Source organism: Oncorhynchus mykiss, chromosome 13 (genome assembly GCF_013265735.2).
Source record: "Oncorhynchus mykiss isolate Arlee chromosome 13, USDA_OmykA_1.1, whole genome shotgun sequence".
Taxonomy (NCBI): domain Eukaryota; kingdom Metazoa; phylum Chordata; class Actinopteri; order Salmoniformes; family Salmonidae; genus Oncorhynchus; species Oncorhynchus mykiss.
The window spans coordinates 65,867,464-65,877,463 of record NC_048577.1 but is presented as its reverse complement, the minus strand read 5'-3'; the positions used below and the strand labels follow the sequence as shown (position 1 = coordinate 65,877,463).

The 10,000-nt window shown below is 48.9% G+C and overlaps 1 protein-coding gene across 1 annotated transcript in view; it reads right to left on the bottom strand.

Moving 5' to 3' along the window:
* The window catches only part of LOC118938358 (glutamate receptor ionotropic, NMDA 2A-like), a 348,126-nt gene that overhangs the window by 570 nt on the left and 337,556 nt on the right, over positions 1-10,000 (bottom strand). Inside the window, exons 13-15 of the mRNA XM_036941969.1 lie at positions 4,996-5,234; positions 1,847-2,063; positions 1-1,604 (exon numbers count right to left, since the gene is read on the bottom strand). The exon at positions 1-1,604 is cut by the window's left edge and continues 570 nt beyond it. Of these exons, the coding sequence (XP_036797864.1) occupies positions 1-1,604; positions 1,847-2,063; positions 4,996-5,234 (2,060 nt within the window). The remainder of the gene's footprint in view (positions 1,605-1,846; positions 2,064-4,995; positions 5,235-10,000) is intronic.

The following is a 10,000-nucleotide window of genomic DNA, read 5'->3' as shown; positions in this document are numbered from 1 at the left end:
AGGCATCACATGCTCTGTAATGTACATGTCATTGGCTGGTATCCGTCCTCCGTCCCGGGAGCAGTAGGAAGCGGCGGATTTGACCGAGGATCTCAGATTGTTTTCGTTGCGTTGCGATGTTTTGAGCCCTCCTCCTCCTCCCAGCTGTTTGTAAATGTCGGAGGAGCTGCGTCCGTGGACGAGGCGCGTGTCGTCCCTCAGCGAAGACGCCATGAAGGGGTTGTCAGAGCCGTGTTCGGGGTACAGCGACTTGCTCCGTTTGTTCTCCTCCAGGTTGAACAGCATCGACCTGGAGCCCAACAGCTTGTCGGCCTGGCGGACGCTGAACAGGTTGGCGTAGGGAGAATCGTCCAGGAAGCAGCGGTCTTTCTCTTTGAGGCTGACGGAGCGAGCCGGACGACCCAGATCTATTTCTTTAGGCTTCTCCAGCATGATGTTGTCGAACGAGTGTTGGCGGGACATACGCAGCCGATTTCTCTTCTGGACGTGCGGACCGTCCGTCTGAGGCCAGTAGTGGCCGAACATCTCGTCCTGATGTTGATGCATTCCCTGGTTGGTCAGCAGGGCGTCCTGGAGCAGCTGGTCTTCGCTGATGTCGTAGAGGTTAGCAGTGTGGAGGCACGCTTCGCAGCGGTTGTAGGGCGAGCGGGCGGCGGCGGCGGCTGCGGCAGCGACAGAAGCGGTGTTTGTGGGCGTGTAGTGACCCGGGGTGTAGCTGCTACTGGCAGGGAACTTGGACAGACAGGAGCGGCAGTGGGTCTGTTTGGAACGGTCGTTGGTCTCGTGGGGCGACAGGGACAAGCTCTTATCCTTCACGCCGTAGTGTTTGGAGTAAGTGGAGTCCGGGAGCAGGTCGACGTCGGCGTGGTGCAGCGGGGACGAGTTGAGGTGGATGATTGGCTGATCCTGACACTTCCTGTAGTTGTCGTTGTGGTCAGAGTAGATCTCCGGGTAGTCCAGGTCGTCGGCGGCCAGGCCTCGACTCTCGCGGTAGTGTAAAGGATCGGAGTTGAGATTGAGTTCTCTATCTGAGTCTATGGTGTAGATCTGTCCTTGTCCCTGTCCTCCCACTCCTCCACCCCCTCCGCTGCCCTGCTTAGTCTTTAAGTAGGACAGCTCTACTTCGCTGCAGTCCCTAGGGTATTTTGACGGCAACTGTCTTTTTTTTAATCCGTCCTTGTTCTTCAGGTGCATGTTGTTTTCCGGGTCCTGGTACGAACCGCCTCCTCCTCGGCTGGAGCAGTCAGAGATGTCTGAGTGAGCTGCTTCCTCCGGAAGGTATCGCTGTGTCTTCATGGAGATGCGGGGGTCGGGGGACAGCATGTCGGGGCCGGGGACACCTGGACCCTGCCGCATTGTGTCCACGGACTTCTTCCACAGGCCTCTGGGTTTGGCGTTGGTCTGGGCGGCGTCCGCGCTCACCGCCACTTCCACGGAGTTTGGGTTTGACTCGTTGAGGGTCAGAGGGTGCTGTCCTCCTTGGAAGATGTAGTTGTTCAGGTGGTCTTTGTGTCGGTTGGCCAGGTACGCCTGGAGGTCGCCCGTATCACCGTAGATCACCTCTTTAGGGGCGTAGCTTCGATTGTCGGCGTAGATGAAGTTACCTTAAAATAAAATATATATTTCAAATAACTGACTTGCCTAGTTAATATAAAGTAACAAATAAATAAAATATATATTGTTTTTAATGATTCGAAATGCATTTGTATCCACTATTTACGGTTGTAATGTGTTTGTAAAATAAGAAGAACCATCCTCATCGATTTAAAAAAATGCCTTTATATCCACGACGTTGTGGTTGTAATGTGTCTGAATCAACAACAAAACAAATTGAGAGAGAAAAGACCTTTCTCAGCCATCATATCCATGATCATGGGCCCCGCCGAGTGCATGAACTCAGCCGCCCGCTTGGGGGAATTGATCCTGGACGTAGACAGGTTGGACATGTTGGTCATCTGTTTGGCTGACTTGATGAGCTTCAACATGTTAGCCTGAGGGCTAAAATCCAGCTCGGACTTCTTCTTCATGTCGATGTGGACGCCGTGGATACAACTCCAAATCCCCTACAGAGAGAGAGAGAGAGGGCGAGGAGGGAGATGGAGGAGAGAAAGGGAAGACAGGGGGAAAAATTAAGAGAGAGAGGAGGGAAGGTGGAGGAGAGAGAGAGACAGAGACACCGAGACAGAGAGAGACAGAGAGACCGAAACAGAGACACAGAGAAAGAGAGACACAGAGACAGAGAGACACAGAGACAGAGAGAGACAGAGACAGAGAAAGAGAGCGGGAGAGAGAGAGAGAGAGAGAGAGAGAGAGAGAGAGAGAGGGAGAGAGAGAGACAGAGAGAGAGAGAGAGACAGAGAGACAGAGAGACAGAGAAAGAGAGAGAGAGACAGAGAGAGAGACAGAGAGAGAGAGATAGAGAGAGAGAGAGAGAGACAGAGAGAGAGACAGAGAGAGAGAGATAGAGAGAGAGAGAGAGAGAGAGAGACAGATTATCATCTATGGATCATCATTTGAAGTCTGACTGTTGTCTAAAAGTCTGTGTCTTCTGGTAACTATGACCTATGTATCCTCAGTCCCAGTAAAGGATAATTCATCAGGATCACATTAGTATCGACTGACTCAGCATCTGATAAACAATCTCATTCATTTCTCTGAACATTTAACATAATTACTTAGATAGCATTCCTAACCGTATTGAAATGAATATTACTACCCAGAAAGGTGCAGTGGAGGGAGACGGATTGTGTCTGTCCCTCTCCCCAGCCCCTACCTCCCTAATACCCCAGCCCCTCACCTCCCTAATACCCCAGCCCCTCACCTCCCTAATACCCCAGCCCCTACCTCCCTAATACCCCAGCCCCTAACTCCCTAATACCCCAGCCCCTACCTCCCTAATACCCCAGCCCCTACCTCCCTAATACCCCAGCCCCTACCTCCCTAATACCCCAGCCCCTACCTCCCTAATACCCCAGCCCCTACCTCCCTAATACCCCAGCCCCTACCTCCCTAATACCCCAGCCAGTACCTCCCTAATACCCCAGCCCCTAACTCCCTAATACCCCAGCCAGTACCTCCCTAATACCCCAGCCCCTACCTCCATAATACCCCAGCCCCTAACTCCCTAATACCCCAGCCCCTGACTCCCTAATACCACAGCCCCTACCTCCCTAATACCCCAGCCCCTAACTCCCTAATACCCCAGCCAGTACCTCCCTAATACCCCAGCCCCTACCTCCCTAATACCCCAGACAGTACCTCCCTAATACCCCTGCCCCTACCTCCCTAATACCCCAGCCCCTACCTCCCTAATACCCCAGCCCCTGACTCCCTAATACCCCAGCCCCTACCTCCCTAATACCCCAGCCCCTACCTCCCTATACCCCAGCCCCTACCTCCCTAATACCCCAGCCCCTACCTCCCTAATACCTAAGCAAGTACCTCCCTAATACCCCAGCCCCTACCTCCCTAATACCTAAGCAAGTACCTCCCTAATACCCCAGCCCCTACCTCCCTAATACCCCAGCCCCTACCTCCGTAATACCCCAGGAACCCACTTCCCTAATACCCCAACCCCTAACTCCCTAATACCCCAGCCCCTACCTCCCTAATAACCCAGCCCCTCACCTCCATAATACCCCAGCCCCTAACTCCCTAATACCCCAGCCCCTACCTCCCTAATAACCCAGCCCCTACCTCCATAATACCCCAGCCCCTAACTCCCTAATACCCCAGCCCCTGACTCCCTAATACCCCAGCCCCTACCTCCCTAATACCCCAGCCCCTACCTCCATAATACCCCAGCCCCTAACTCCCTAATACCCCAGCCCCTGACTCCCTAATACCCCAGCCCCTACCTCCCTAATACCCCAGCCCCTACCTCCCTAATACCCCAGCCCCTACCTCCCTAATACCCCAGACCCTACCTCCCTAATACCCCAGCCCCTGACTCCCTAATACCCCAGCCCCTACCTCCCTAATACCCCAGCCCCTGACTCCCTAATACCCCAGCCCCTACCTCCCTAATACCCCAGCCCCTCACCTCCCTAATACCCCAGCCCCTAGCTCCCTAATACCCCAGCCCCTACCTCCCTAATACCCCAGCCCCTCACCTCCCTAATACCCCAGCCCCTAGCTCCCTAATACCCCAGCCCCTACCTCCCTAATACCCCAGCCCCTTACTCCCTAATACCCCAGCCCCTACCTCCCTAATACCCCAGCCCCTACCTCCCTAATACCCCAGCCCCTAACTCCCTAATACCCCAGCCCCTACCTCCCTAATACCCCAACCTAGTGCCTCCATACACCAATCATAACAGCCCCTATCCCTTCTCCTCTACCCACCATAACATTGACATTAAACCATACCCCTACACCCTAACCACTACCCCCTAACCATTATACACTAACCCTTACCCCCTACCCCCTAACCCCTACCACCTAACCCCTAACCCCTACCCCCTAATCCCTACCTTCTAACCCCTACCCCCTAACCCCTACCCCCTAATCCCTACCTCCTAACCCCTACCTCATAACCCCTACCCCCTAATCCATACCTCCTAACCCCTACCCCCTAACCCCTACCTCCTAACCCCTACCCCCTAACCCCTACCCCCTAATCCATACCTCCTAACCCCTACCCCTACCCCTACCACCAAACCCCTAACCCCTACCCCCTAATCCATACCTCCTAACCCCTACCCCCTAACCCCTAACCCCTACCCCCTAACCTCTACCCCCTACCCCCTAACCCCTAACCCCTACCCCCCAGTCTTACCCTGCTGATAGAGAACAGTAGTCCTGGTGTTCCCGTACAGACTCCAGTGAAACAGTATCTCTCCCTAACCTCTAACCTCTTATCCCTACCCCCTACCCCCCATTCTTACCCTGCTTATAGAGAACAGTAGTCCTGGTGTTCCCGTACAGACTCCAGTGAAACAGTATCTCTCCCTAACCTCTAACCTCTAACCCCTACCCCCTACCCCCCAGTCTTACCCTGCTTATAGAGAACAGTAGTCCTGGTGTTCCCGTACAGACTCCAGTGAAACAGTATCTCAACCTCCAGTAGAAGAGATGCTCTGATATGAAGGTAATGAGAGACAGTCCCATTGCGGTAGCCAGCATGTAAAACACTCCGGCCATGTTGTCGATGTCCAGCTGACTGGACATCACCTCGTTCTTCTCATGGTGACAGATCCCCGTTAGCCACTGAGCTTCCAGCTCCTCCATCTCACCTGGAGGGAGGGAGGGGAGAGAGAGAGGAGAGGAAGAGAGAGGGAGGAAGGGATAGGGGAGAAAGAGAGAGGGGGAAGGAGAGTGTGAGAGGAGAGAGATGAGAGAAAGAGAGAGAGAGAGAGAGAGAAAGGCAGATGATGGGAGAGAAGAGAGAGAGAGATAGACAGAGAGACAGGAGAGAAAGAGAGGGAGGAAGCGAGGGAGGAGAGAGAGGGGAGAGAGAGATAGAAAGAGAGAGAGAGAGAGAGAGAGAGAGGAGAGAGAGGCAGAGAGAGTGGCAGATGATGGGAGAGAAGCGAGAGAGAGAGATGAGAGAGAGATGAGAGAGAGGGGGGAGAAGTCAGAGAGCAGTAAAAAAAGGGAGGGAGAGAAATAAAAATATCATTCACTTTATTGTCTCGTCCTCCTCCTCCTCTTCCTCCTCCTCCTCCTCTTCCTCCTCCTCCTCCTCCTCCTCTTCCTCCTCCTCCTCCTCCTCTCTCTGACATTTAAGGTACCATTAATGTAATGGTATTACTGTCATTCAGCTTGAGTGCGACGTGTGTGTGTGTGTGTGTGTGTGTGTGTGTGTGTGTGTGTGTGTGTGTGTGTGTGTGTACCTCCAAGCGTTGCAGAAACATTTGACATCACTAACCACATTATACACACAGGAAGGAGAGTGTCAGGGTCTGTCCCAAATGGTCCCTATTCCCTATATAGTGCACTACTTTATACTACAGCCCTATTCCCTATATAGTACACTACTTTATACTACAGCCCTATTCCCTATATAGTACACTACTTTATACTACAGCCCTATTCCCTATATAGTACACTACTTTATACTACAGCCCTATTCCCTATATAGTACACTACTTTATACTACAGCCCTATTCCCTATATAGTGCACTACTTTATACTACAGCCCTATTCCCTATATAGTACACTACTTTATACTACAGCCCTATTCCCTATATAGTACACTACTTTATACTACAGCCCTATTCCCTATATAGTGCACTACTTTATACTACAGCCCTATTCCCTATATAGTACACTACTTTATACTACAGCCCTATTCCCTATATAGTACACTACTTTATACTACAGCCTTATATAGTGCACTACTTTATACTACAGCCCTATTCCCTATAAAGTGCACTACTTTATACTACAGCCCTATTCCCTATCTAGTGCACTACTTTATACTACAGCCCTATTCCCTATATAGTGCACTACTTTATGCTACAGCCCTATTCCCTATATAGTGCACTACTTTATACTACAGCCCTATTCCCTATATAGTACACTACTTTATACTACAGCCCTATTCCCTATATAGTGCACTACTTTATACTACAGCCCTATTCCCTATATAGTACACTTCTTTATACTACAGCCCTATATAGTGCACTACTTTATACTACAGCCCTATTCCCTATATAGTGCACTACTTTAGACAAGGGCCCTATATAGTGCACTACTTTATACCACAGCCCTATATAGTGCACTACTTTATACTACAGCCCTATTCCCTATATAGTGCACTACTTTAGACAAGGGCCCTATATAGTGCACTACTTTATACCACAGCCCTATTCCCTATATAGTGCACTACTTTAGACAAGGGCCCTATATAGTGCACTACTTTATACTACAGCCCTATTCCCTATATAGTTCACTACTTTATACTACAGCCCTATTCCCTATATAGTGCACTACTTTATACTACAGCCCTATTCCCTATATAGTACACTACTTTATACTACAGCCCTATTCCCTATATAGTACACTACTTTATACTACAGCCCTATTCCCTATATAGTACACTACTTTATACTACAGCCCTATTCCCTATATAGTGCACTACTTTATACTACAGCCCTATTCCCTATATAGTACACTACTTTATACTACAGCCCTATTCCCTATATAGTACACTACTTTATACTACAGCCCTATTCCCTATATAGTACACTACTTTATACTACAGCCCTATTCCCTATATAGTACACTACTTTATACTACAGCCCTATTCCCTATATAGTACACTACTTTATACTACAGCCCTATTCCCTATATAGTGCACTACTTTATACTACAGCCCTATTCCCTATATAGTACACTACTTTATACTACAGCCCTATTCCCTATATAGTACACTACTTTATACTACAGCCCTATTCCCTATATAGTACACTACTTTATACTACAGCCCTATTCCCTATATAGTGCACTACTCTATACTACAGCCCTATTCCCTATATAGTACACTACTTTATACTACAGCCCTATTCCCTATATAGTACACTACTTTATACTACAGCCCTATTCCCTATATAGTACACTACTTTATACTACAGCCCTATTCCCTATATAGTGCACTACTCTATACTACAGCCCTATTCCCTATATAGTGCACTACTTTATACTACAGCCCTATATAGTACACTACTTTATACTACAGCCCTATTCCCTATATAGTACACTACTTTATACTACAGCCCTATATAGTGCACTACTTTATACCACAGCCCTATTCCCTATATAGTGCACTACTTTAGACAAGGGCCCTATATAGTGCACTACTTTATACTACAGCCCTATATAGTGCACTACTTTATACCACAGCCCTATTCCCTATATAGTGCACTACTTTATACTACAGCCCTATATAGTACACTACTTTATACTACAGCCCTATATAGTGCACTACTTTATACTACAGCCCTATTCCCTATGTAGTGCACTACTTTAGACAAGGGCCCTATATAGTGCACTACTTTATACTACAGCCCTATATAGTACACTACTTTATACTACAGCCCTATTCCCTATATAGTACACTACTTTATACTACAGCCCTATTCCCTATATAGTGCACTACTTTATACTACAGCCCTATTCCCTATATAGTACACTACTTTATACTACAGCCCTATATAGTGCACTACTTTATACTACAGCCCTATTCCCTATATAGTGCACTACTTTAGACAAGGGCCCTATATAGTGCACTACTTTATACTACAGCCCTATATAGTACACTACTTTATACTACAGCCCTATTCCCTATATAGTACACTACTTTATACTACAGCCCTATATAGTGCACTACTTTATACTACAGCCCTATATAGTGCACTACTTTATACTACAGCCCTATTCCCTATGTAGTGCACTACTTTAGACAAGGGCCCTAGTGGACTAATTAGGGAATAGTATTCAATAGTTGGACAACGTCAAAGTGTCCCAGAGGGCTTCATTTATATGTTCCTCATTTTACAGAAGACAGGTTCTCTAAGGAGAGATCTCACTGTCCCTTACTGAGACGCCCGCTTCCTTAAGCAGAGGGAGATATCTCTCTCTGTTTCTCTCTCTATCTTCTCTCTCTGTCTCTCTTCTCTCTCTCTCTCTCTCTTCTCTCTCTCTGTTTCTCTCTCCCTGTTTCTCTCTCTATCTTCTCTCTCTGTCTCTCTCTCTCTATCTTCTCTCTCTCTGTCTCTCTCTCTCTATCTTCTCTCTCTCTGTCTCTCTCTCTGTTTCTCTCTCTCTGTCTCTCTCTCTCTATCTTCTCTCTCTCTGTCTCTCTCTCTGTTTCTCTCTCTATCTTCTCTCTCTGTCTCTCTTCTCTCTCTCTCTCTCTCTTCTCTCTCTCTGTTTCTCTCTCCCTGTTTCTCTCTCTATCTTCTCTCTCTGTCTCTCTCTCTCTATCTTCTCTCTCTCTCTCTGTTTCTCTCTCTATCTTCTCTCTCTCTGTCTCTCTCTCTCTATCTTCTCTCTCTGTCTCTGTTTCTCTATCTTCTCTCCATATGTCTCTCTGTTTCTCTCTCTCTCTAGCCTCAATTGTTCAGCTCATGGACTCTACAAGGTGTTGAAAGTGTTCCACAGGGATGCTGGCCCATGTTGACTCCAATGTTTCACACAGTTGTGTCAAGTTGGCTGGATGTCTTTGGGTTGTACCTCTATCTCCCCTTCCTCCACAATCTCCACCTCCCCCTCCTCCTCCATCTCCTCCTCTATCTCCTCTTCCTCCACAATCTCCACAATCTCCACCTCCCCCTCCTCCTCTATCTCCTCTTCCTCCACTATCTCCACCTCCCCCTCCTCCTCCATCTCCTCCTCTATCTCCTCTTCCTCCACAATCTCCACAATCTCCACCTCCCCCTCCTCCTCTATCTCCTCTTCCTCCACCTCCCCCTCCATCTCCTTCTCTATCTCCTCCTCTATCTCCTTCTCTACCTCCTCCTCTACCTCCTCCTCCATCTCCTCCTCTACCTCCTCCTTCCATCTCCTCCTCTATCTCCTTCTCTATCTCTACCTCCTCCTCTATCTCCCCTTCCTCCACAATCTCCATGTCCACCTCCTCCTCTATCTCCTCCTCTATCTCCTCCATTTCTATCTCCTCCCCCTCCTCTATCTCCCCCTCCTCTATCACCTCCATCTCTATCTCCTCCTCTATCTCCTCCTCCTCCTCCACAATCTCAACCTCCCCCTCCATCTCCTCTTCCTCCACTATCTCCACCTCCCCATCCAACTCCTCCTCTATCTCTACCTCCTCCTCTATCTTGTCTTCCTCCACTATCTCCATCTCCCCCTCCATCTCCTCCTCTATCTCCCCCTCCTCCTCTATCTCCTCCATCTCTATCTCCTCCTCCTCTATCTCCTCCATCTCTATCTCCTCCTCCATCTCCCCCTCCATCTCCTCCTCTATCTCTGCCTCCTCCTCTATCTCCCCTTCCTCCACAATCTCCACGTCCACCTCCTCCTCTATCTCCCCTTCCTC